The sequence below is a fragment of the Canis lupus genome, unplaced genomic scaffold (genome assembly GCF_011100685.1).
Source record: "Canis lupus familiaris isolate Mischka breed German Shepherd unplaced genomic scaffold, alternate assembly UU_Cfam_GSD_1.0 chrUn_S1814H2011, whole genome shotgun sequence".
In the NCBI taxonomy this organism is placed as follows: Eukaryota; Metazoa; Chordata; class Mammalia; order Carnivora; family Canidae; genus Canis; species Canis lupus.
The window spans coordinates 13,073-40,902 of record NW_023330672.1 but is presented as its reverse complement, the minus strand read 5'-3'; the positions used below and the strand labels follow the sequence as shown (position 1 = coordinate 40,902).

General features: G+C 40.1%; 1 protein-coding gene, 1 long non-coding RNA gene and 1 pseudogene across 8 annotated transcripts; 2 read left to right on the top strand and 1 right to left on the bottom strand.

Moving 5' to 3' along the window:
• LOC119878677 (nicotinamide riboside kinase 1-like) lies at positions 1 to 25,016 on the top strand. 5 transcript variants are annotated; one of them, XM_038589261.1, is made up of 11 exons: positions 1 to 94; positions 506 to 574; positions 3,353 to 3,416; positions 8,352 to 8,442; positions 8,726 to 8,774; positions 9,127 to 9,225; positions 14,148 to 14,280; positions 14,358 to 14,429; positions 15,307 to 15,413; positions 17,369 to 17,452; positions 21,408 to 25,016. In XM_038589261.1, exons 3-11 carry the CDS (start codon positions 3,388 to 3,390, stop codon positions 21,425 to 21,427), a joined length of 684 nt encoding a protein of 227 aa, XP_038445189.1. In that variant the 5' UTR covers positions 1 to 94; positions 506 to 574; positions 3,353 to 3,387; the 3' UTR covers positions 21,428 to 25,016. The 5 variants fall into 5 exon arrangements, with proteins under 5 accessions (XP_038445189.1, XP_038445193.1, XP_038445192.1 ...); XM_038589265.1 differs by lacking the exon at positions 15,307 to 15,413; XM_038589264.1 differs by lacking the exon at positions 9,127 to 9,225 and having other exon boundaries at positions 21,408 to 21,466.
• Positions 2,695 to 27,664, bottom strand: LOC119878678. 3 transcript variants are annotated; one of them, XR_005387070.1, is made up of 3 exons: positions 27,298 to 27,664; positions 25,998 to 26,122; positions 2,695 to 3,532 (listed from the first exon to the last, which is right to left on the bottom strand). It is a non-coding gene; the product is annotated as an uncharacterized LOC119878678 (long non-coding RNA). The 3 variants fall into 3 exon arrangements; XR_005387069.1 differs by lacking the exon at positions 2,695 to 3,532 and adding an exon at positions 17,856 to 18,231; XR_005387068.1 differs by lacking the exon at positions 2,695 to 3,532 and adding an exon at positions 25,430 to 25,658.
• On the top strand, positions 20,060 to 20,173 carry LOC119878679 (annotated as a pseudogene).
• Positions 27,665 to 27,830: the final 166 nt, after the last annotated feature.

Sequence of the window (27,830 nt, the reverse complement as noted above, 5' to 3'; positions counted from 1 at the left end):
CCGGCCGCGGGGGTCGCGGGGGTCGCGGGGGTCGCGGCGGGTCGGCCCGGCGATCTTGAGCCGCTCGGCCTGGGAGGGCCCGGCCCCGCGCCCGGTGAGTACCTGCGCGACCCGGCCGCCGAGGCCCGCGGCTGCAGCCTGCCCGCGCCCTGCAAGCCGCGCGGGGCCCTGCCGCCCGGACGCGGACAGAGGGCCTGCCGGGTCGGGGACGGGGACGGGGACGGGGACCGCGTGCGCGGCGAGCTGCTCCCACGCCGCGTGAGACACAGGTTGTGGAGACAAGTCTCCAGGCTCGGGGCGCCAAGTCTTGGTCCCTAAGGGAGGTCGCAAACTTTTATCCCCAACCCGCTTGCCACCTGCTAACTGGGGACGGTTTTTTACCATTTTAAATGGAGGAAAAGAAATCAAAAGATCTGGGGGCGCTGGGAAACTATAAGAAATTCGGATCTCGGTGTCCACGCTCGTTTGCTTATGTAACTAACGCCTGTGGCCGCTTTCTCTGCAGCGACAGCAGAGCTGAGCGGCTGCCCTCAAAGCCTAATGAAATCATGGACTGACCTGGCATTTCGCTGAGGTAGGCCGACCCTGGCCTAGCCGATGGACCCTCCAAGGGGAGGCAAGGGCCGGAGCAAACAAGAAATGCAGCGTGCATTCAGTTTCAAGTAGCACGGTCTTAGAAGCCAATTGTATGTTTGGGGGAAGAAAAAAGGGACGAGAAAAAAAACTTCACGTGAGAGTCTATCTAAAATGAGGCTTGAAAGTTTTCGCCCCGGGGATTAGGGAAAGAGGAAAGTGATTCCACGGGAAGGGGGCATGGGTTGAGTATTCAGAAATTCTTACCGTGGGAGATTTCTGTTCACTAAAAGGGAGCAGAATTTAGACAATAGTAGGAAAAGACTTCCCTGTTGTGGGGAAAGAAGATAATCAAAATAACTGTGGAATAAAGCAAGTGAGTGAGAAGTCCTGAAACACTTCACTGGCTTAAAAATACCAGACTGCCCTTTAGATGCATGGAAAAGCACGATCCGCATGTTGTCGTCCCATTTGTATTGGAGAGCTGGTGCCTTCCTAATAATTTGATTTCTGTACATGCCACCTCTTGACCATTTTGCAGTTTAGGATCCAAGATGCACATGTTTAGTAGTGGAATACACATAATAAGCACATACAAGTGATGAAAAAAAGGACTCAACGACATACCTTACTTAGGGTAAAAAAATACATTTAAATACTCATTTTGGGTTTGCTCTTGGCTATTTTAGCTTGTTCTCCACCTCGTTTGCAAATGACTCTACTGTTGAAGAAAGCTTTGCACTTTTTGGGAGAATAAGGTACATAAATATCCCATGAGATTGGAGGTAGTATATTTTCCCAGTAATCAGATGCCCCTGATTGATGAGACTGAAATTTGCAAACGGTTGTCTCTCCAGAGACATCCAGTGATTTAGTTTGTAGTTGAAGCTTGTAACGCCTATGGAATCTGCTGTATGTATCTGGAGTCTGGCAACTCTTGACTGCAAGTTTTTAAGTGTGATTTTAAAATAGTTCTTAAGGAAGGCAACAGGCAGTGTAATAACACCAAGTGGTGTGGAGGTAGACAATTCCATTCCTGAATTTGCAGTTCACCTGGTGCTGCCCTGTGCATTCAATGAGGTTTTTGAAATTAATGGCATCTAGGATTCCTCGGCCCACCCTCCCCCCAGCACCTGTCTTGATTCTGCTTCTCCCAGTTCCTCACCCCTCCCACCACATTGTCACATTGTTAAATGCTAATAGACTGTGCCCAACATTGACACAAACACTGTCTTGGGTCATAGCTGTATTAGCCAACTAATACAGAATTAAGGGTTCCTGTTTTGGTAAAAACTTGCATTTGACTGTGGGAATCCCCTCCTGAATGCAAGCAATTTTGTAAGTAGGTTCTTGACTCTCCCTCACCCTTTGTTTCTGAATTGCTAGTTTCCACCCAAATAACCCCCCTCAAGCATCTTGCCAGTGCCACAATCACACTCCTTATTTGCCTGCTATGTAATTGATCCAGTATCCTCAGGTGTATGCACAGATGTGGCCTGAAGCAGGGGGACCAGTAGTCCTTGCCTTTCAGTGTGCTCAGTTATTAATAATACATCAATAAAAATGCCATCCATTATACATGAGAGCCTCACAATAAAGCTAGCACATGTGCAGCATCCTTTCTTTGCTCTTGGTAATAAAGTACTTTTTAACAGGTTGGAAAGAAGAAAGCAATGGACTTGCTAGGACATAGGTCAGGGCCAGATAGGAACTGGGAGGGCTGCTGGGGGTTCTCCAGCTCAGGGACCACTCACCCCAGTGGCCCAGTTTAGATCCCCGATCATCCAACCAGAGAAGTCCGGGGATAAAGAACAGCATTAGTCCAGGCAACCCTCAGGAACCACTAGTCTGAGGTCCCCTCCAGCTGAGGCTCATCTTTCCCATAAAGAGGTAGAAATGGTTCATTAGACTATCCGCAGGACTGCTTTATGGAACCTTAGGGGGCCCTGTGTGAAACTGCCTTCTACTCCCCACCCCCCAGATCTGAGGTAAACAGATAATGGCCTGGTGGCTAAAATATGGCTCTGGGCCTGAAAGTTTGCCAACAGTTTTCTGTTTGAGAACACGAACTTTGAAATCCAGTAAAAGAAATATTATCCCAATCAGAAAGGAATTCCATTCTTCTCATTAGTAGACATTTATTGCAACAACAAAATTGTAATCAATTATTTTGTTTTGACTTTCGTTAAAAACATTGTAGAAATCTGTTTTCTCTCTTGTTACATAAGTACCTACGTAATAAGCTTGAGTTTGCCTCTGGGCTCACAAAACCTCAAATATTTACTACCTGGCCCTTTTCTGAAGAAATCTGTCTACCCTGGCCTTGGACTTAGGTTTTTGAGTAAGGAAATAACACCCTTAAAGGGAATTAACTTCCTTTTGCCTCTGACCAGCAGTGATGTTTTGCCCTCATTTCTGAAGAGGGAGAGAGGCAAGCTCTGTGGGTTCCTGGTATAGGGGAAATAACATAGGTCATCTCCAGGGAACTGAATCTTGAAACTGAATTTCAGAGTTATGAGACTCTGTAATGTGTGTTCTCTGAGACTTTGGCCTGTTGAGCACACACCAGTTGTTGCATTTAGCATAGAGTCAGTCTAGCAGAGAGAAGCTGGTACCTTGTGAAGCTCTTCTACTGAGTGTGGCTAATCCAGGGGCACGGTCGCCCAGAGATCATGGTCATCTTTCCCCCTCAGCTGGCTCTCTTAATTTCAGACTCTTTTACTTCTTTAGACATCCCAGTGATAAGCATTTGATTTGTTGTTTGTTTGTTTAATTTTAGGAAATTTCAGGAAGACTTGATTTTCAAAGCTAATTATGAAAACATTTGTCATTGGAATCAGTGGGTGAGTAATTTTGCTACAAACAACTGGTGGAGGTACTCAGGATGTCCAAAGGGTGTTTTCATGTGGATGTGGTAGGGGATGGAGGAGTCAGGATTCCCAAAGAAGAGAGCAGGTCCCTGGCAAATATAAAACAGTGGCATGCTGGTTACAGAAATGGCAACAGGAGATGGGAGAGTCTCCTAGACTCCTAGAGACTAGGAATCTCCTAGACTCCTAGAGAAAGAGGACCGTCAGGAAGCAAAATATGCCTGCTTTCCCATTTCTTTGCTGGAGTTGACACTAGACACCTTCTATCCTTATCCTTTAAAAAAAAAAAAAAGATTTTATTTATTTATTCACGAGAGACACAGAGAGAGACAGAGACACAGGCAGAGGGAGAAGCAGGTTCCCTGCGGAGAGCTCGATGCAGGACTCAATCCCAGGACCCTGGGATCACGCCCTGAGCCGAAGGCAGACAATCAACCACTGAGCCACCCAGGTGTCCCTATCCTTATTATCCTTATGAACCTATTGCCCTGGCATGGTTATTAGTTGTGTTTGTCCCCCCATCAAAAGCGTCCTCAATTACATGGTCACCCTACCTGTGGTACCAGAGGTATACATGCAAATAAGACACCAATGCCAGCTCCAAAGGACGCTGTCTACTTTGCTACTGTGTTATGTTCAGCTTTCTTCTGAGTAATGTGTGAATACACACATTATGTGGAGTCCAATTCATAAGATATTTGAGACTTAAAAGTCTGGAATTTGGGGGGGATCACTGTATTATGTTACTATAATAAGTAATCAGAGGTAAAGGGGATGAACCCGGTGTCAGAGCTCTGCCTCGTCATGCTCCCATCGAACCAGAATCCAAGTTTTGTTTTTCTCCGCATTGCTTCTCTTGGCTATGCCTCCCCTTCTGCACTCAGTGCCACCCTCCTAAATCAGGCCCTCGTTCCTTGATTGCCTCCCTCTCTTAACCTTTCCTACATACCTCTCCACCAGTTGAATCTTCTTGCAGAAATTTTTAGTTATTCTCTTACCTGGTGAACGATATGCAGTGGTTACCAGTTACCTGGAACAGAATCTGAATATCCTGGTGTATGAAGACTATCCATAAATACTAAAAGAAACGTATCAGCTTCAGGGGCAGATAAGCTGCAGGAAAGGTTTGATACAGGAACTCACTGAAGACTCCATTTCTTTCTATCTCTTCTTTGTGTCTTCATCCATTGGGATTCATCCTAGAGTTGACTCCACTTTTTGGGCCCGAGGGGATACCGCTGGGTGCTGGGAATTTGTATTTCTTAGCCTGCTACTAGGGTAAAAAAAAAAAACAAAACAAAATGCCTCTCTTCCTCCAGATCATGAGTTTCTTTTTGACCAGACTAGCTGTACCACATACACACAGTCACTGTGGCAAAATGGGTGGTCCTGCCCCGATTAGCTTAGGCTAGCGGGGCCCTGCTCTATAGTTGACAGTCGAGTCAGTCCAAACCACACCCCAGAAACAGGGGTAGAACCTGGGGAGGCAGCTGCCAGTTCTACTCTGGCATCCAAAACAACTTTCATTCTGTGTATGTAGGAATAAAATCCCCTCTTCTCAATGTTCCAGATGTACAAACCTGTCTCATGCTTCCTTGCCACGTGTATTAGGTGCTAAGAAAGCCTCTTCTTCACTGTCTCTTCCTTGGAGAGTGCCAGGATTTCATTTTAATGCTGCTTCTGTGCATTTAAAGCACCTGCTGGACTCAGCTGCAGTGACCTCTGTTCCTGCCTTTCTTCCTTCTTCCAGACTCAGTGTTGTATCCTCCTTGTATACTTAACCACTTGCTCTGCTATGAAGTCATCATTTGGTTAAGACATCAAGGAATAGCAGGGGTTCCAAAGGAGTCAAGGGTCATTCAGGATCCTCCTGAAAATTTAGTGCCAGTGTGAAGATGTTCATTTTTCTGGGCGAGGGGCAGATAGTCTTCAACAGATTCTCACAGAATTCTGTGATGTTAAAAAATATTAAGGGTTTTGGGGAAAAAAAGATCCATGGGCTTTAGAGTTAGACTTTGTATCCCTTCCTCATGACTTGCTAGTTGTACCTTGGGCAAGTTTTATGAGTATATAGTCTTTCAGTCCTTAGTTTCCTCAACTGTAAAATAGTAATATGAATATCTGCTTGCTGCAGAAAGGATTTTCCTCTTAAGTACCTATAGACAGCCTTTTTAACTTCTGCTTAGCCCACTGTCCTATTCCAAATACACTCCCCCTCCTGTCTCTTGGACAAAAAACAAATGGACCAGGACTTGTGCATTTATTTGGCTGTTGTGAACAAAGAAGGAAGTGTCCTCAAACAGTTATTCATTTTCCTTCCCCCTACCCTAAGATAAAGCATGCACCTGTCTGGGGACTCTTGCCCTGAGGTGGGAGGGCACGTGACGGTGGTCAGGAATTTGGTGGTGCGTGGTGGTTTTGAGCATGCTGAAAGAGAAGAGTTAGTCTTAAGGCTGTCACCTGACCAGGATTCCTAGTATGGATCGTAGGCATGAACTTGTGCAATTCCGACTTGCTAAATTCTTTTAAATTCTTGTTAAATCCCCCCTCCCATCTCTCTGACCTATACTGTCTGGTCTGCCTCCTCCAAGTCTTCAAAACTGGAGTGCTTGCTTCTCACTGTCTCTCTCCAGTTAAGTCAGTGTTGGTTTGACTGTGTATCATTTGAAAGAGATAAGTCTCGAAAATGACACATTTTCTGGCCAGGTTGCTCATACTATAATAAAGTTAGCCCTGTTTACTATCTCTTTTAAGCCAAAGTTCAGTATCTGAACTATGGAAACTCAGTGCGAATTATAGACATTTTGTTAAAGGGGAGAAATTTTATACCAGTATTTCTCCAAGGCAAAGGGTAACACCCACCCACTTTCCTGTTCTTTCTCTCTCTCTTTCTCTCTTTCTTTCTCTTCTTTCTTTCTTTCTTTCTTTCTCTTCTCCTCTCTCTCTCTCTCCTTTCTTTTATGTCTTTCTTTCTTTCTTTCTTTCTTTCTTTCTTTCTTTCTTTCTTTCTTTCTTTCTTTCTTTCTTTCTTTCTTTCTTCTTCCAAGATTTGTTTATTTAGTTAGTTATTTGAGAGAGAGTACAAGCAGGGGGAGGGGTAAAGGAAAAGGAGGAAGCAGACTCCCCACTGAGCCAACTTGGGGCTTGATCCCAGGACCCTGGGAACAGGACCTGAGCCAAAATCAGCATCAGATGCTGAAGAGATGAGCCACCCAAGCACATCTCCTGTCTTTTCCGAGATAACTATGCCCATTTCCTACCCAATTGTGTATTTCTAAGGCAAAAAACAAAAACAAAAACAAAAAACTTTTGAATCAAGTCCTTGTACTTTGTAGGTATAAGGTATTTGGGTAATAATTGAATTATAGTCAGTAAACAATTTTGATGAATGAATATTAGTTTCTTGTCTAGATTATAAATACATTGCAATGTATCTCACCTAGGATTAAGCACAGGTTCTTGCAAATAAATATGCAGTTAAGAGTTTTTTGTGCCATGAAAATTCGGTTTTAAATACACAAAATAGGGGACACCCAGGTGGTTCAGTGGTTGAGCGTCTGCCTTTGGCTCAGGTTGTAATCCCAGGGTCCTGGAATTGAGTCCTGCATCAGGCTCCGCGTGGGGAGCCTGCTTCTCCCTCTGCCTACATCTCTGCCTCTGTTTGTCTCAAATAAATAAGTAAAATCTTTTTTTTTTTTTTTTAATGCACAAAACAATACAGGAGGGGCACCTGGGTGGCTCAGTGGTTGAGCATCTATCTGCCTTTGGCTCAGGTCGTGATCCTGGGGCCCTGGGATCAAGTCCCACATCGGGCTCCCTGCAAGGAGCCTGCTTCTCCCTCTGCCTGTGTCTCTGCCTCTCTCTCTGTATCTCATGAATAAATAAATAAAATCTTTAAAAAATAAAAACAAAAATATAAAGGAAACCTATTATAATGAAATTTAGCTATAAAAATATTTTAAAATCAAATCATCACTTTGTGATACACTTCTTTGTTAATTTATTAAATAACAGTGTCCAGTGGTGAGTCTAAAAACTGCCATCAATTTGAAATAATAATGAGTATTGATCACGCTTCAAGATATCTGCCCCAACTGCCCCAAATGATATGAAAATATCTCTGATTTCTATCGACAACAAATTTCACAGGTTCTGTTAATACTACTGACGTTTGTTATTTATATTTATAATTAAAGGAAAAGCTAAAATTCTGTTAGAATATAATAAAAGTATATAAAAATATATAAAAAATGCCATTTCTTTTCCCACTCAAGTTCACAAAGTCCACGAATCAGTGCACAAAACCCTTTGAGGCAGCATCCCCAGGTTAATGAAAGCTCTGACTGAATGAGTGACTACAGAAGGCCCTCTCATGTGCTGTTGTGTGGTGCTAGACTCTGGCAAACTAGGTACACAGAGGAGTTAGCCAAGGTCCGCATTCTCCTCCACGTCACACAGTCCAGCCACGAGGGACATGTAACTGACTCTATGTGATAAGCTTCACTGGACTTCCCATCAAGCCCCAAAGTGGAGAGAGATTTAATGATAAAGGGGGCATCACAGCAGAGATGTGATTGAGTTATAAGTGGCTTGTCAGAAGCCAGCCCTCCACTTTTCTCCATGGTGCCCTGAAACAAAATCACAGTGGCCACATGCAATTTTATATACTTGCACTAAAATGCGCTACTCAGGGCGCCTGGGTGGCTCAGGCAGTTAAGCATCTGCCTTTGGCTCAGGTCGTGGTCCTGGGTCCTGGGATTGAGTCCCCACATGGGGCAGGCTTCCTGTCAGCAGGAGGGTGCTTCTCCCTCTCTCTCTCAAATAAATAAATAAAATCTTTTTTTTTTTTTTGATGCATCTTTCTTCTTGGTATTTTCAATTTTTTTTTCTTTTTCTTTTTCTGTTCAGTGTGACAAATGGCGGGAAGACAACACTGGCTAAGAATTTGCAGAAACACCTCCCAAACTGCAGTGTCATATCTCAGGATGATTTCTTTAAGGTATTTATAAAACTTCTTAGGTCATTCATTTAATACAACAAAGTTCTAGTAGCAAAGTTAATTAAATTACATTCAAAAAGCCTTTGCTAGGGGACAGAGGTTTTGGGGTGAAGGGTTGCAGTAATGCCACTTATCCACTAGATGGCATTACTTATTGGTGTGGCTCTGATTTTAATTATCCTCGTCTTCCAAAGGATTTAGTAAAAGTTTATCGCCTCTTCATTCTATAATTGTATTATTTCTGCCCTGCACAGTTTTGATGGGTTCTTGTTATTTTTTCCAGCCAGAGTCTGAGATAGCGAAAGATACAAATGGATTTCTGCAGTATGACGGTAAGTAGATGAGTGTGTGAAATATTCACTGATGTCCATTTTTCTCTTTCAAACCCAAATACCTTCTCTATCTGTGAAGACAGTTTCAAAATGTGCTTAAGTACGTGTTAAATATCTATGAAGACAGTATCAAAGTGTGCTGCCCTTTACACATACTTTTGTAAAGTTTTCTCGTTTATGTCCAGCTATTTAAACAAATGAAACCTTTTCCCCAGGCTTTTACTTAAAACTGAAAACATTGGAACAATAGATTTTTCTACTAAAACTAGAATAAGGTAGGTTTGTTGGTACTCTGCTCATCCCTGCCTGGGGTACACATAACTAAGGATACTTCCCCGATGCCTCCCTGCAGTCTCGCCTGGAGCAAACTCTAAGCTCATCCAATGGGCTCACCTTCCCAGTGACCGCAGTGGACTAGACAGCTGTTTTCTTCTTTCCACTGCTCATAAAGGTTAGCGAATATTTTTTAGATGGATTCACCTCGCTCTCTTGCCCAATCTAACCCTGCTTTGAAGCCAAAGGATTATAAAGTCCATCAGAAGATATTATTTTCCTATAGAGAATATCATACTAATAAACTATACTTAATGGTCTTGTCAGCTTTTATCATGAACAAGATGACCACTGAGTGTTTATGCAAACTGGCAACAGAAACAGCTATCTTAAAAAGCCATAAACTACATTCTTTATTTTTAACTTTGATGACATGAGAGGAAAAATGTTATGTAATCAGTTCTTACAGACACTTGATAGTTTTAAGAGAAGCAAAATCCTTGACTCACTGCCTGTTCTTGTGTCTTGAGCTGCAGCCAGGATATTTTTTACTTTTCTTCCCCTCTAATGATTAGCAAGGAAGGTAATTACAGAGTAAGAGTTAAACAAGGAAAGTCTGTTTTCAATGATTGACAAAAAATTATTCCTAATTCAAATAAGTTCTTATAAACTGATAAGAAAAACAGAAATATTCCAATTGAAAGATGTCCAAGGATATAAATAAGCTATTCATGGAAGCAAAAGGTTATTTGATTAATAAATGTACAATAAAAGTCAACCTCAGAAATAGTCAAAGAGTTGTAAATTACTTTTTTCCCCACTCACCTCATAAACAGATTTTTAAAGCAGTAATTATCTGATGGTTGCACAGTTATCTAATTACATAATGATGGCTCAATAAAATGAAAACTTTCATAGATGGGAATATTAATTGATATAACCTTTCTGGAAGGTTGCTTGAGCATATGTTCCAAAGACCTTAAAGTATTAATGCCATGTGTCAAGTGTCCCACTTCCAGGAGCCTATCATAAAGAAAAATCTGAAATTTTTAAGTAAATGTACAAATTTAATGTAAATCAAGGTAATGTTAAAATCTTTATGATAGTCACTAGAAGAATAGTTTAAAGATGTATAGCTATCAAGTTTATAAGTAAATGGAATCATTAAATTTTGTTGATACAAAATAAGTCAGAAGTAAAAAACAATTTAAAGAAATCAAAAGATGATTAAAATATAGAAAATGAGAATAAGATGATAGATTTAAGCCAAATATAGCAGTAGCTACATTAAGTTAAATGAACTAAAATACTCCAAAGACAGTCAAACTAGATTTTAAAAAATGAAAGAAAGAAAAGCCCAACTATAAGCTCCTTATAAGAGACATATTTAGATACTAGGACAAAGAAAAGTAGACAAGGCTAGAAAAAGATATACCATGTGAACATATACTGAAAGAAATCTGGTATAACTACTAATATCAGACAAAGTAAACACAAAGAATATCACTAGAGACACTATTACTAGAGATAAATAGAGATAAATGGGTCAATTCAACAAGAAGATAAGCAATCTAAAATTTGTATGTACCCAATAACATAACCTCAAAATACAGTAAGCAAAAACTGACAAAACTACGTGAGGAAATATACAAATCTGTAATTATTATGGGAGATTTTTAACACAACTTCCTCAGTAACTAATAGAAAAAAGCAGATAAAATTATAAGGGTATAACTGATTTGAACAACGTAATCAACAAACAACCACTCTAATATATATGGAACATTTAGCCAATCACAGCAGAATACACATTTTTGTTTTCTTAAAATAAAATTAAAAAAAAAAGAATTGCCTTTGCTACATCCCCTCACCCCGAAAAAAGAAAAAGAATACAGGGAACATTAACTAAAATGGAAGGCATATGCAAGGGCATAGAACAACAGTACGTTTCAGTAGAATGAAGTAATATAGAGATATGCTCTAAGCACAGAGAATTGAATCAGAAATCAGTAACAAAAAATAGAATACTTTCAAGTGCTTGGATATTAATCAATACCTTTTTTTTCTGGAAAAATTTAAACAGCTGCATACAAAAGTAGGCAGAAGACTGTCATGAACTCTCATAAATTCATCATCTGGCTTTTAAAAACGATGAACTTATGACCAATTTATATTTCATCTATGCCCTCACCCACTTTCTCCTTCAGTGTCTTCTTGAAGTAAATTCCAGATGTCATCACATTTCACCCGAAGTAAAGCACTTCTATATATCCCTTGGGTTAAGGGAAAAAATCACCGTGAAATCAGAAGATACTTTTAACTGAACAATAATGAAAATATATTAAAACTAATGGTATTTGTGGTTTCAGCAAAACGGATTGGCTACATTCCTTGCTCTTTCCACCTCTTATAATTGGAAACCTTGGATGGAACACAGCAAACAGAGGAAGACTCAAAGAGAGAACAGACTGGCCTTTGGGACTTGCGGAATGATTGGTTGTGATTCCTTGGATTTTCTTCTAACCTGTCATATATTCAGGAAGGGGTACTTGAGAGGTGTGCCATGGAATCATCAATAGGTACAGACAAAAGAGCCCCAAGAAACCTGTACCCTGTAGTCAAAGGACCAGGAAAAGCGTTGCCCTATTGAAATAGAAAGTCATTTTGATAATATACCCTACTGTAGCCAAACACAAAAAGAAAAACCATCCTCCCTTCATGGTTCAGCAGGGCCAAGCAGTGAGCAAGACTTTTGGACCTGTCTGGCACCAGCAAGGAAGAGGACCCCACAGGAGTCCTATCAGTTGAGCCAGACAGGGAACTGAATTTCTACACCCACCTAGCAGCAGCAGCAGCAGGATGAGGCAATGTGAGGTAGTGCATCCCACTTTCCTCACCCAGAGAGCATCAGCTGCTGTCAGCAGGATGCATTTGATACCTGAACTTCTATCCTCACCAAGAGCAAGGAAGCCACACCAGCCCTCCATTTGCCTCCTTTTACCAAGGCAACCTCCATTTCCATGTTGGTAAGATTCAGTAAGGAGATGACCATTTACCCCCACCTGGACCTGCATACTACACCTAACCAGGGTAACTGCCTATAAAAAAGGAGATTAAATGGGATCCAGAGCCTCACAACATGATACCCAAACTTTCTAGAATGAGACTGAAATTCACTTGCCATATCAAGAACCAGGCAACTCTCAACTTGAATGAGAAAAGACAATTAACAGACACCAATTATGTGATAACACAGATATTGGAATTATCTGACAAGGATTTTAAAGCAGCATTCATAAAAAGGTTCACCGAGTGATTGTGAACATTGTTAAATCTAGTAAAAAGCTAGAAAGCCTCAGTAAAGAAATAGAAGATGTAAAAAAAAAAAAAAGAAATTTCTTAACTGACAATATACAGTAACTAAAATTTTAAAACTCATAAGATGGGCTCAACTGCAGAATAAATATGACAGAGGAAAGAATCTTTGGATTGGAGGACAGAACAATAGAAATTACTCTATCTAAACAACAGACCAAAAAGAGACTGAAAAGAAACTAGCAGAAATATCATTGCAGTCTCAGGAGAGGAAAAAAGGTGTGGTGCTAAAAAGAAGTAAATGTGTAAAACATCACAAACTTGGCATAAGACATAAACCTATAAAATCAGGAATCTGACTGATCCTCCATCAGATTAAGATTAAACAAGACCGACCAAGAAAAAAAGAGAAGGCACAAATTACAAATATCAAAAACAAAAAAAGGAAATACCACTACAGATCCTACAGACATTAAAGAGATAAGAGGATATTATGAACAGTCTGTGCAACTAAATTAGAAAACTTAAATGAAATTGACAATTTCCTTGAAAAATGCAGCTTACTAAAACTAACACCAGAACAATGAGAAAATCCTAACAGTCCTATGTCTAGCGAATAAGTTAATCCATAATTGTAAAACCTTCCACTAAAAAGCCTCTAAGTACAGATGGCTCAATTCAGTAGTTCTGGAGTAGGGCTCAGAAACTGTTATTCTGGTAAATTCCCAGTGATACAAATGCTGCTGGTCTAGGTAGTACACTTTGAGAATCAGTGTTTTGGAATATTTTGCTGGAAATTGTAAACTCAAAAAGTATGCACATTTTAGAGTTTAAAAAGGACATATTTGGATCCTTTATAAAATTTCTTTTTTTTTAATTTTTATTTATTTATGATAGGCACACAGTGAGAGAGAGAGAGAGAGAGAGGCAGAGACACAGGCAGAGGGAGATGCAGGCTCCATGCACCGGGAGCCCGATGTGGGATTCGATCCCGGGTCTCCAGGATCGCGCCCTGGGCCAAAGGCAGGCGCCAAACAGCTGCACCACCCAGGGATCACCCCTTTATAAAATTTCTAATGGTTTATCTCTTATTTACTTGTAAGAGCCCTTTATATATTAAAGATACTAGCTCTTGGGGAGCCTGACTGACTCAATTGGTTAAGTGTCTGACTGTTTCAGCTCAGGTCATGATCTCATGGTCTTGGGATCAAGCCCCATGCTGGGCTCCGTGCTCAGGGCTGAGTCTGCTTCAGATTCTTTCTCCCTCTTCTTCTGCACCTCCCACTCATGCTCTCTTGCTCTCTTGCTCTCTTGCTCTCAAATAAATAAATAAAATCTTAAAAGAAAAGATATGTATTTTAGTTCTTTGCTACATATATTGCAGATATTTTCCCCAGTATATCATTTATCTTTCACTAATTTATAGATATTTTGTCATCCAAATATGTTAAACTTTGGTCTAGTTAGGAGGGAATAGACATTATAAATAAAGCAATATTAGCCATTAATGTATGATTGCCAAAGCTGGACATGGGAGTTCATTGTACTCTACTCTCTACTTTTATATGTATTTGAAATTTTCCATATTAGAAATGTTTCAAACATACCAATTTGTCAGTAATAGAATTTAAATTTTTCTGAAATATTTGTTATTAGGTATTTTGAATGGTAAATGAAATAGTGCTGTTCTATATATTTATAGAGCCCTGGATATACTCATCATAAAAAGCCACATCATAAATCTTTTGTTGTATTGATTTCATATTTTTGTATATTTGTTTGAAGTGCTTGAAGCGCTTAATATGGATGAAATGATGTCCACCATTTCCTGCTGGATGGAAAACCCATCAACAGACTCTGGAAGCACCGAAGAAATTCCCATATTAATCATCGAAGGCTTCCTTCTCTTTAATTATAAGTAAGCATCCTCAACCTAATATTGATTCTGAATGAATGGGGTGAAAACTTGGTAAACTAAACATGCTGTTTTTGTAGGCCTCTAGACACTCTATGGAACAGAAGCTATTTTCTGACGATTCCATATGAAGAATGTAAGAGGAGGAGGAGGTGAGTTTTGATACTGCCTTTGTGGATTATAATTAAAAAGACAAAATTTATGAGGATAGAAAGTACAGCATAGGGAATAGGATCAGTAGTATTTATCATAGCACTGTATGGTGACAGATGGTAGCTACACTCATGGTGAACATAGCATAACCTATAGAGAAGTCAAATCCCTACGTTATATAATTGAAACTAACATTGTATGCCAACCATACTTAATTAAAAATAAAATTTTTTAAGTAAAATTTTTTTTAATTTCTTTAAGAAAAAGTTTTTTTTCATTTTTTAAAAGACAAAATTTAGGAACAATGAGGAAAGAACATGATTGAGCAATATGTATATGTCATTTTTCAAACAAGAGAAGCCTGGTCTCTTCTACACAAAGAGCAAAATCTTTTTCTAGAAATAGTCATCCACGTGAGGTAATGCAAATTGCTTTTCTAAGAAAAGGCCCTTCTACAGACCATTTGACTCATCTCTCCTATATCTCCAAATGCAGCAATCCCATGTTGATTGATTTTAAATTTGAGAGCCATTATTCTGTGACAGCCACAAAGAACACCCAATTAATTGAAAGCCTAATCCAATCTATCAGGTTCTCTGTCATTATTCACATTGATATTTGTCTCTTCGTTCTCTCAGAAAGCACTGTAGTAGGAGGAGATAATTATGAATGATAGTGAATTACAAAAGTAGTTTTTTTGGATCAGAAAACTAAATCAGTTCTGCTGTCTTCTAATTAGTATTGAATCTAAAACGTATACTCTTAATTCTGTTTAGATTAAGTCTCAGTGATTTTTCCCATCACCCTGACCATTATTAGTTTACTTTATCAATTTTATGTCTCTGTGCACATTAAGTTTCCTGTGTGTTTTCATAGTAAAAGGGTCTACAAGCCTCCAGATGCCTCAGGGTACTTTGATGGCCACGTGTGGCCCATGTATCTAAAGCACAGACAAGAAATGGAGAACATCACCCGTAACATTGGTAAGCGCCTTCTCTCCCTCCACGGAAGGCCTTTACTTGTCATTGCTCGAAGTCCATGAGAGAAAGGATTTTTAGGAGGCATCTTTTTCGTGAATTACATTATAAAGGAACTCTTTAAGCCAGAACACTCTGGGCTCTTCCATGATTGACTGTCCTGGTTTCTGTTTCTCTAAGGCTTTTGTCAAAGCCTGTCAACTTCTAGATGATCATTCATGAAACAGATATTGAATTGAATGCCTTCTGTGTACAAGGTACTGCCCTATTGATATTAAGGAAAATAAGACAAACTCAGCCCCTACTCTTATGAGCCAACATTCTATCAGGGAAACAAATGTTTAAAAATACTAGCTGCATGAGCATGTCCTTTCCAGCTATGCCAGGTGCTGTGATACCAAGTTCTGGGGGACTAGCTGAGGCCCAGCAATCAGGGAGGGCTTCCTTGAGGAACCACTTAAACCACACTCTGAGGGGTTTAACAGGAAAGGGAGGTAGGTGGGGGGCAAAAGATCATCCCAGACAGTACACGGAAAGGCCAGGGACAGGAAGGCGGGAATAGCACCTGAAAGGTTGGTGTATTTTCAGTAGAGAAAACCACGAGGTGGGGTGGGGGAGATGCTGGAGACATGAGGAAGATCTCAACTCTACAAGGTCATAGGCAAGTTAAGGACTTGGGTCATTATCTGAGGAGAAGTGGGAAGCCCTCTGCAGAGAGGTTTTATTTATGTATTTTCTTTATTTATTTATTCATGAGAGACACAGAAAGATTGGCAGAGACACAAGGAGAGAGAGGAGAAGCAGGCTCCATGCAAGGAGCCTGATATGGGACTCAATTCTGGGAATCCAGGATCATGCCCTGAGCCAAAGGCAGATGCTCAACCACTGAGCCACCCAGGCATCCCTACAGAGAGGTTTTAAACAAGGACATGGTAGATACCAAATTCTGGTGTTTTTTTTTGTTTTTTTTTTTTTTGTTTTTTTTTTTTTTATTCATGAGAGACAGAAAGAGAGGCAGAGACACAGGCAGAGGGAGAAGCAGGCTCCATGCAGGGAGCCCAATGTGGGATTCGATCCCGGGACTCCAGGATCATGCCCTGGGTCAAAGGCAGACGCTAAACCACTGAGCCACCCATAGATCACCCCAAATTCTGATTTTACTGAGATTCCCCTGGCAATGTTAGAGGGAGATGTATGTGCTCAATAGAACAGGGCGACAGAACAGATATGGAGGGTGCTCCTCTCTCCCTCTCCACCTAAATTGCCAATCTAGGGGCACCTGGCTGGCGCAGTAGGTGGAATATGCAACTCTTGATCTTGGGGTTGTGAATTCAAGCCCTGTGTTGGGTAGAGAGATTGCTTAAAAATGAAACCTTAAAAAAAAAAAAAAAAAAAGGCCAATCTAACCATGACCCCACTTTGCTTAACCTGCAAACAGAGTCCAGTGTTTTGGAATAAAGGCCAAACAGACCTCGAGTCCCCTGAAGACTAAGGCATAGACAGCCTTGCTGTCAAATCTCATCTCTCCAGGATACCTGCTCCCACATTCAAGTCCTCCCAAATTATGCATCCTTTTCTTAACATTCAAACTTCTCTCTCTCTCTCTCACCTCCAGTTTTCTGATTAAAGGTTTCATTTTTAAGCAGTCTTTTAAATCTTATAAGTGTTTAAGGTCTTGTGTTCTTGATTTAAACTTATTAGTATTCTTTTTTTTTTTTTTTTTTTTTTGAGGGGAGAAAGGGTAGAGCAAGCTCCATGCCCAGCACAGAATGTGGCACGGGGCTTGATCTCACCATCCTGAAATGATGACCTGAGCCAAAATCAAGAGTCAGACATGTAACTGACTAAGGCACCCAGGTGCCCCTAAACCTATTAGTATTCTTAGGAGATGTCAGGTGCCAGAGTTAGAATCCTCTACCAATAGGCCTATTGGCCTTTGAACTGCTCTCCTTTCTCCTTAGTTTACCTAGATGGAACAAAATCCGAAGAGGAACTCTTTACACAAGTGTATGAAGATCTATTACAAGAACTAGCAAAGCAAAAGTGTAAGTATTGTGGCTGGTGAAGGAACAGCCAGGAAAAGAGTTCATTACATACCCACGAATGGTTTACCAGAATGCTCATATAGGAGTGATTGTATGCATTCATTCATTGCTTTAAAGAATGGGTTTGGGGACTTGATTATTTTTTTTATGAGGGTTTTTTTTATTTAAGGGTAAAAATATCCACCCATTGTTACATCCCTTAATGATGTTTACATTACATAGTTTAAGTTTTTTAGTAGATGGCTATTATTTCAGTGGGACTGAAATTATCCTTTGGGCAGAGTGAAGTTAAAAGGCTGGTGATCTCTTTTAAATATGTCTAGAGCACCTCTTCTCCTTTATTACTCTTAAAGATTTCCCATGAATTTATTTTCCCAAATCCCTCAAAAATAAACACACGATATTAAAAAAAATATTTATTGAATGTTTCTTTAAGGTTTTCATATTAGATGACACATTTTGCAAGTACCAGAAACCCTCCTTAATCTGACTTAAGCAGAAAGAAAGCACAGGGGGTAGCTATGGCTTCAGGCTCGCTGGGTTAAGGAGCTCAAATATAACCTTCAAGGCTCTGCCACAATTCCACGTTGTATTTGGGTTTCTTTGGAAGTCAGACTCTCTCTCTCCACTGACAGATATGTTGGGTGTTGGCAGCAGCATTCTCCTCTGTGTAAAATCCCCAGTAGAAAAAGACAGTTTATCCTTTTTCTAGATTTCCCATGAGTTGATAAATGTTGAAGCTGGGTATTGGGTTCCAAGGAGCTTTTATATGATTCTCACTAAAAGAATTTTAAACAGTTTTGTAAAAAGCAGTTTTGCATTTTAGCTCAGCTAGAAAGCCCCAGGGAAGATTTTGGTTGGTCCTGCTTGGGTCATGTGGCTTGTGCTAACCTCACCACTTTGGCCAGGGAGGTGGCACACTCTGATTGGCTAGGGCTGGACCGTGTACTCATCTTCTCTCCTGTTTAGCAGGAGAAATTCCACAAAGGAAAAGCAGAGCAGGAAGTAGAAACCATAAGGAGGATGAAAAAGCAGGCGGGGATCCAGCTGCTATAATATTCGAACTATTTGTACTCAAAGGGTTTTCATGGTTAACACATGCAAAATACAACCATCTTGTTCAGGAGACAGTGGGAGTCACTCCTGCAGTGCAGAATAGGACGTGCTTTTAAGAAGCAACTACCCTAGTCCAGATGTCATCATCTCTTAACAAGAATTAGGTTTCTTTTGTTCTCAGTAAATTCCTATCTTATGAGGGGATTAAGCCCAACCAGCCTATTGATCCCACACACTCCTCATTTTGGGATCAGCCCTTCCTGTGGGCATGAACGCATTTGAAGAAACTTCAGGACCATTTTAAAGTTTCTCCTAAGTGGAACTTACAGTCCTTGGCAGATATGCCTGCCTATCCCTGCTGTCTGTTACTTTGATGAAAGGCAGGGAAGCTCAGGGCACCGACATGGGCTGTAAAGAGTGTGGGGTGAAGGGAGGAAGGAGTTCAGCCTTCATAAATGATAGCAGCTGAGCCAGAGCCACTCTTCTGAGAGTTATTGGCTCCCTTTCTGGCCCTAACAAGATACTTGAGGGTGTTTTAGCAGCTGGACACCCGTACCTTTCCATCCTCTTGATAATGGCCAGTGCTTACGTCCATTTTTGTAGTGACTAAGTCATACTTTGGAGTTTGGCCTTGTGATCCATCTCCTGATAAAGATGAAAGGAGCCTTAATCAGTAGCTCAGGCAAACTGCATTTCATTCCATGCCAAATGCCAGCCTCTGCCATCTGTTCCGAGGCCCAAGAACAACAGGTATGTTTTGATGGACACTGAAAGCCCACAAGAAGGGGTGCCTGCGTGGCTCAGTCAGTTAAGTGTCTGACTCTTGATCTCAGCTAATGAAAGCCCACAAGAAAGTACATGTCCATGTGTGTGGCAACCCTCCTCTTTCCTTGCTTATGTCCTAGAGGCTAGTAAGGACCTTTAAAAGGACCTGTACCTTTTAAGTCTATCTTGTCTGTGTTCTAGATATCAGATAAAGTTGAGTAGAAAAAACAAAACAACAACAACAAAAAAAAACAAATGTTAAGATGAGACAAATCCAAAGCAGATCAGCTTTTCTTACCTCTTAAGATCTATATTAGTTTTTTTTTTCTAGTTGCATAAATAAATGACGGTGTTATTTATAGTAACCTACCACCTTTCCCAGTTCTTGCAACCATGGTGCCCTGGCAAAGCTGCTTGGAGGGATCCTCGGCATGGCCTGGTTTAACCCACGGTTGGGGGCTGAGCTAGCAAAGGCCTTTCCGAGGTTCCAGCGGACTACTCTGCAGTCTCCTCATAACCTCTCATAAGCCTGCTGAACTAACCTTCCATTCTAAATACATAAAATCAGAATTGTGATAAAATAATAACAGTGAGATGGAGCAGAGTTTGAATTTAATTATTAATGAAACAAATGACCCAAGAGAGTAAGAACATAAAGTTATACATTTAATTTAATCCTTGTTTAAATTCAGTGTTTGAGGCAAAATTTAACCATAACCTATTCTCACAATGACAAGGCTGTCTAGCCACCAGAACATCCAAACTCCTTTTGAGAGAGTTTATTTTCATAGTGGGGGTTTGCTCTCTGGCATACTTGTTAGGTTTTCAAGGGAGCCTGACTCTGCCACATATACTAGATAGAAGCTGGCAAGACTTGATGGGAGATTGGCTCCCACATGTAGAAAGAATAAGGGGAAAAAAATGTGTATTTCCATCTCATTATAAAAGCATATTAACTATGCAAAAAGTTTTAATATGAAAAAGAGAGAAAATAATCACTTGAATTCCCACCAATCAGCAATATTAACATCTTAATGTGTACATATCCAATATTCTTGCTGTTCACATAAGTCTTATATGGTTACATGGTTCATCACCATGCTCATTTCTGCTTTTACATTAGTATTTAATATTTAAAGGAACTTTATAGAGTTTATTATATTATGAAACTGAGTCAAACTAAACAGTTCTTCCAGTTAAAGGAATCAGGGCTGAGTTCTACTTTGCTTATTAAAAGTGAGTTTTAAGACTTGGCATTGACATCTCAGTGCAGAGGAAAGATGTCATATGTCTTGTTTCAAATCAAAGAAATAAGAAATTACAAAATAAAATTTAATTTTTCTTTTGGTATTTTTCTATATCAAATTTAAAATATAATGTTCAATTAAAAGTAATAGTATAATGACCTAATATATAATATAGTAGCCCAAATTATCATAGGATTAATGATCCTTTTCACAATTGTTGAGTTTTTAGTACTGCTACAAGTTTTTCACATTGGCAAATAACATGCTGTCAAAATATCTGCACATATGACTTGTTTCCTTCTTCTGGAATTAAAGTTTTTCAGAAGTAGCACTTGCTTGGTCATAGAATATAATCATATTTGTATGTATATACTTCAGAAATTAAATACTACACCAAAAAAATTTGTTTCTCTGACATGAACTCTATACTATGAATGCAATAGGTTTATCATTGAGTTTCAAGCCAAAGTCACCAAGTTTTCAGCTAGGCTTCCTTGGTTTAAGAAAAAAGAGCAAAATTACTCATACTCTTTCTAAATCGAGGATAATACTCCTTGTAGTAGTAGTAATTCTACAACAACCAGCCACCCTCTGTGATATTCTTCTAATTTGCAAACTGTTTCATTCCTTGAAGCCAATAAGTGTTATACCAATTGCAAATGAAATTAGATGTCTGGTATCTTAAGATGGGCTTAAATTTAGTTGAAGGATTAAAAGAATGAGACATGGCCTCTATTTGGTTCTCTATGGAAAAGCAGCATTTCTGGCTCCAGATTCCCTGTAATCTTAATATTCTATTAAGATTTACTGTTGTTACGTGCGAAGATTTAACAAAATGAGAATTGGAATTCTCTATTAATTTATTTCTACTTGTATTTGTTTTCAAGGTTTGCAAGTAACAACATAAAGATGGAGTGCACTGAGTCCTTCCTCAGATGAATTAGGAAACTCCAAGGAGTATGTTTGAGGATCTTAACCAAGATACAATATGTACTTTGGTATGATAACAGTTGTTGGTTCCTTTGTTTGTGTTATCACACATGGTTTCCCTGACATGTGGAACAGTAAACAGTTATCCACACCACTGGACAGGAATTTACCTTAATGACTTGTTTTCCCTCCACGGAGTAGAGAAATAGCATAGTTCACAAATGAGTCAATTTCTCTAGACCAATGATTGTCAAACTTTTCTGAATGGGACCCAGAGTACAAAATAATATTTACATCACAATCCAGTATATATGTAATCTATTGTGCTTGTCTATGTGTGTTTATGTAGGTATGTGTATGTATGTGATGTGTGTGTATATATACACACCCCTCATATATCACAAAGCATTTGCCTTAGATTCAATGCACACTGATATTTTTCTATTTTTAGATTTTCTATAATATTCATTACCATCCAATACCAATGCCTATTTCCTGCAAATAAAGCCTTTGGCAGGAGTAGCAGTCACTTACCAGAGTGTCTTTTTGTGTGTGTGTGTTTTGTTACTCTTTCTTACATATATGTAAAACCAGTGGATCATTGTGTTACTTGTGTTGATACTTTGTTATAACAGGGAATATTTTCTCTGTGTTTTATTTTTCTGTCAAACCAATGGTCTAAAGTCACAGAAATCAGTTACGGTTACTTACATGATGTTCCTTTCACTGAAAAGAACAGACAGGAGATCTGAATTATATAATATTTTGAAGCCTCTTTCAATGCTGGAATTAAGATTATCTACTGTACTGATCAACCTCTTGTTTGTAACAGGTGGATTACTCCCAATCCTTTAAATCTTTACAAATATAAACATATTGTTACAATAACTTTAACTGGTCTTTACAGATTCATTTTATCAGCCCTCATTTTTTCTGTATTTTTTTTAAGATTTTATTTATTGATTTACTAATGAGAGGTAGAGACACATGCAAAGGGAGAAGCAGGCTCCCCATAGGGAGCCTGATGTGGGACTCGATCCCAGGATCCCGGGATCACGCCCTGAGCCAAAGGCAGATGCTCAATCACTGAGCCACCCAGGAGTCCCTTTTCTGTATTTCTAACTAGTTTGTACTCAATGATAATTAGGAAGTTTTTGATCACACACACTACACAGAAAGCAAAAAACAACAAAGCTCAAATGGCGGTTCTTCCACCTGATAGCTATTATGACTTGATTGAATTATGGGAAGTCTTTATTTCAAACTATTGAAAGCCTTTATTTCCTCTTTGTAAGATGATATGCAGATATGTGATATCTGACCGTAGCATAGAATAAGGCTCAAATCTTTAGTATGGCCTCCAAGGCATTCCCTGAACCAGCTTCTCTGTGCCTGTCTGTTCTCATTGCCCATCACTCAGCTTTTTGCTGTTCAGTGCCGTGACCTCCTCTCCTCAGAGTTACCAGGACCCTTCCTGCCGCATTCCAGATGCTCAGAGTGAACTTCCACAACCCTTCCCTCCAACCAGCCTGCCCTTCCTGCCCCTCCTTCAGAGTGCCTTGAGGTCCTACTCAAGGAAGACTTCTCTCATCCTTCCCTCTGAGATGCTCTCAAGGCTCCCCTACTTGTCCTTCAAAGCACTATTGTAATTATACTATCACATGCAGAATCACTCATTTTGTGGCAGTCTCTCCAGCTACATAGAAGCTCCATGAAGGCAGGCCTTGCCACTGTGACTTATTTACACACACACCCCTGAGAATCAGCACATGTCTAGCATGTGATGAACACACAAAAAATATTGGGTACAAAGATAAATTCCTATTACATCAAGAATGAATTCACAGGCAACCAATATATCATTTGAGGAGTAGTAGCTTAAACTCACTGGTTTTTTTATTTGTTTGTTTGTTTGTTTTAAGTTCAAAGCAGGCAGTCCAAAGTTTGTACATAGAGTTGTCAGATTTAGGGAAAAAACAAAACAAAACACAATTAGAAGACACAGTTAAATTTGAACTTCAGATACTCTGTAGTTACTTATAAATAACTTTAGCATAAATAAGTCTCAAATACTACATATGTAAGGCTGTTGTTTTTCTGAAATTCAGATTTGTCCTGTATTTTATCTGGCACCTCTGCTTTTGCAGCAATTCAAAAATCATAAAAAGGAGACGCCTGAGTGGCTCAGTCTAACCTTTGGTTCAGGTTGTGATCCCAGGATCCTGGGATGGAACTCTGTGAGTCTGGCTCCCTGCTCAGTGGGGAGTCTGCTTCTCCCTCCATCCCCCTCCCCATTCATTCTCTCTCTCTCTCCCTCCTTCCCCCCTCAAATAAATAAAATCTTTTAGAGATATCATTAAAAAGCCAGGATTTTCCATCCTTGACTTGTGGACTTATCACCAGGAGATCACAGGAAAGCATTTGAGATTCCTGACATAGCATCATCTATCAAGGCATAGGGAGACACAGCCACATGCCTCCCAAAGTCACCCAATGGTGTCCCCAGCAACCTTCTTCAGATGTTTCTGGAGTCAGAACTGGCTCACATGGCCACTTCCGACTGCAAGGGAGGTGACACAGAGGATATCATGACAGATTTTAACCAATTATGATTCATTGTCTGGGCATGTTGCCACGGGAACAAAATCAAGCCTCTTTTAAGGAGGAGGGAACAAGTGAGCAACCCAAAGTGCCTACTTCAAACTCTACTCTGCCTACCTTACCTGGCCATGATTTTATCAAGCTTGGATTGCTCCAATTCCAAATTACTATTCTCAAAACAGGATTTTTGTTTTTTAGAAGAGAAGTCTAGATATAATTTTTTAAACATCATTTCCAAGAATTTCTGAAATATTCTTTTCTGCCCCCACTGCCCAGCAGAGAGAGATGTCCCTGCTGATTGAAGATCATTACACTTGACTTTTCTCCCCATTTCAGCATGTGAAAATAGGTCAGAAAAAGACTCTTTACCTTGAAAGGGAGACAAAAAAGCTTAACAGACATTAAAAATAGAAATAGTCAAAACATTTTGAGAGGAAAGAATTATCTTTTTGCTTACTACTATCAGTGAGAAATAAATTGGAAATTTGAAATGAAGACTCCCAGTGCCTCATTTCTAGCTATGCATTTTCACACTGCATCTCCTCTTACCCACACAGTTGATGGGACATTGTATCTATTTTAAAAGGCATATGCTCTTTATATATTGAAAGAAGCAAACCTGTTTTTGTTGTTGTTGTTTCAATTTGTGAGGCACAGAAAAAGTTTATTACCACAAGAAGCAAGTGCACTCATCCTACCTCACCAACAGAGTCACAGAAATGCAACTTCACATAATAAAGTACAACACAGACTTGGGGAGAATGGTCCCTTGGGCTATATTGGCTGTAATACTGAGGTAACCAATTGACCTTGTTCAGCGAAAATACCTCTAACACAATGAAAAAATCAACTAGTCATAACATCCAATTCATATATACAATTCAAATAAAAATGTATATTATTTGCTTCGATGTATAGCAAATTTAATACATTAATGTTTACAAAATAAAAACTATTCTACTGAAGTTTTTCTTGTGCTTTCCCTTTATCATTGAGCTTGAAGGATCAGGAAAGTGCGATACTTTAAGGAAACTTATTTATGGATTTAAAGATTTAAAGATGCAGTTTGTGGGGCCATGAAGATAAATACTAACTGGAAGATTACCACATCTTTAAAAATTATTGCTTATTAGAGCAAACCTGTTGAAGTCTTCACTCTCTGTGCATAAGTAACCCCAATCCTTTTAGGTGAATTGTTGTAGGAAGGTTTCATCGTACTTAATCAAACAGGAGGGAATTAAAAAGGACCTATGCACAGACTGTCACAGTAGAGGGTGAGATTCAAACCCAGGTTAAACCTTTTCAGGACATGCTTGTGGTGGGTATACAGAATCATAAAATGTTGGAGCAGTATCAGCGGGGTCCAACATTCTGTATTTCAGCACGGAAATTAAAACCAGAGCTGGTGACCTGCCTGACCCCATGCAGCTAGTTAGTGGCGGGACGAGGGCCAGGCCACAATACCCATACCTCAGATCCGCAAACTGTGTATGCGCTCAAATATGCACATACACACACATTTTTAATTTTGAAGCAAAGAAGGGCAGAAAAGTCTGCCAGACTGCATCATCTGGCCTCTCTCCTTTGAGGATTGCAAATTGAGGAGCCTGGGAAGACAAGAGCTGAGTCAGGGAAACCTGAAGCTTTCTGTTCTGGGCTATTAGAGCCTAGTCAAGGAGGCGGGCCTGCTCAGGAGCAGTGGAAAGCTAACATGTGCTCCATGCTGCTCTTTTTGCTGACCTTAGGCTTGTGGTTCTTGCTGTTTCCAACACTCCAACCAGGGTGGAGAGTTAGGGAGAAATGCACCGATATGGAAAAAGTATAGTGAGCATTACACTCCCTTTTTTGCATATACACAGAAATAGATGGAAATCTCAATAGTGGGCTTGGGGCTCTAATCAAGTGTGAGTTGCATATAAGAGAGCATCAGCAAGAGACTTTCTTACCAAATTGAGCATATCTGATTCCAGAAACGTCATCCGTGAGAAAGCGGAAATAGAATAAGATGCTCCCTGCCAACTTCCAGATCCCAAAGAAGTTAGGTCATATTCTTCAAGATTAAAACTTGAGACTAAAGTTTGGATAAAGAAATTTGTATTGACTTTTCCCTCCCAGCGTGCACACCAAGTTCCCAGAACTTAACTGTTGTACCAGTGGTTTTCAAACCTTCGCAGGTACCAGAATCACTTGGACAGCTCATTAAAACACAGACCGCTGGTCCCCAACCCCGGAGCTTCTGACTCAGTAAGCCTGCGATAAGGCCCTAGAATTTGTGTTGCTGACAAGTTCCCATGTGACGCTGACAACACTGACCCAGGGACTAGACTTTCAGAATGACTCCTCTGCAGAGGACAAACAGCAGTGTGCAGACCCAAGATGGGCCACACTGGCTGTTATTTGGACACTATCAGCTTGAAATTATCAGTATTATCAGCCCCTAAAGATATTACAGAATCATGCTTGTGCTAGTTATTGGTTTTATCCCTCCAAATTCTTCCTTTTTGCCTCGTCTGTAAAAATTAATCTGGGCCCTTTACATATTTTTCCTTTGCCAAGTGGAACGATGTTAGGCTTTGTCAATAGAGGGTGCTGGAGAGACATTGCAGAAGAAAGGATTTTGCTTTTGATTCTTGTGGGTTGGCAACCACACCAGGGTACCTCCAAGGAGGCGCTTCCCCACTGAGCAGCTTTTCCACAGTACCCTAAAGGGGGAGGTGGTTCCCAAAAGTTCTAGAGGATGAATTTCTAGCAAGTTTTGTAGCATGGCACCAGAGCTACTTTCCTGCCATTTGTAAGCCATGGCAGTGCCTTCTCCAACAAGGTTTCACCCTCATTAGTGGCCACATAATTATGAGATTTTGAGAGGTAAAATAACTCCCCAAAGTTACATGGCTGACACTTGTTAGAACCAGGTTTGGAACCCAACAGTAAGCTCTTAACAAGCATACTAGGCTGTACTATAATGCTAGTCCCAGAATTAATTCTGTGCCATGGCTTGCTGTTGCCACTGCAATTAGCCTGCAATCATACCTCCATGGCTCTTGCCCTCCCACTTTATATACTATGAAAGGGCTTCATAGTTCAAAATCCAAGAACCAATCAGAGTAGCCTTCTAGCACTGAAACATTGTGTGCTCACTTTATTATATCACAGAAGTCAATGTAATAGTCACCTGGCTGAGAAGTGCCTGGGGATCTTCAGCTACACAATTCAAAACACCATGTTCAACACACTCCTTGAACTTACCTCCATGAGCAAGTTGCTGCTATCGCTCTCTGGGCAGAAGACAGAAGGAACTCTGGTGGGACTTGCTCATCCTAGTTTTCCATTTTTGTCCCTCTTCCTGCTTTACAAATAGGGGGTGTGGTAGAAGAAGGCACAGAGGCATCAGGGATTGATGACATCAGCACTGAAGCTATTTAATTTAGATCTATGCTGATCTTTAGATTTCTCTATCTGGTCCAATCATACTAATCACAAGAGGCAGTATATAGACACTTATTGGACTCTGATTTGCCTGACTCTTTGAAGTTCTTAGGAGGTAACCTAGCTTTAGGAAAAATTAACCAGTAATATAAATAGCTATCACCCAGGTGACCTTGCCTGGGTGGCTCAGTTGGTTTGAGTGCCAACTCTTGGTTTCAGCTCAGGTCACAATCTCAGAGTTGTGAGATCAGCCCCTTGTTGGGCTCTGAGCTCAATGTGAAGTCTGCTTGTTCCCTCTCCTTCTCCTCCTCCCCCTGCTCACATGCTGTATCTCCACAATGAATAAGTAAAAT

Excerpts from the sequence above, each read along its gene's own strand:
- LOC119878677 (XM_038589261.1), top strand. The coding sequence starts at position 3,388 with ATGAAAACATTTGTCATTGGAATCAGTGG. Across the intron at positions 3,417-8,351 it reads TTTGTCATTGGAATCAGTGG|TGTGACAAATGGCGGGAAGA; the intron begins GTGAGTAATTTT and ends TTTTCTGTTCAG. Across the intron at positions 17,453-21,407 it reads AGAACTAGCAAAGCAAAAGT|GTTTGCAAGTAACAACATAA; the intron begins GTAAGTATTGTG and ends TTTGTTTTCAAG.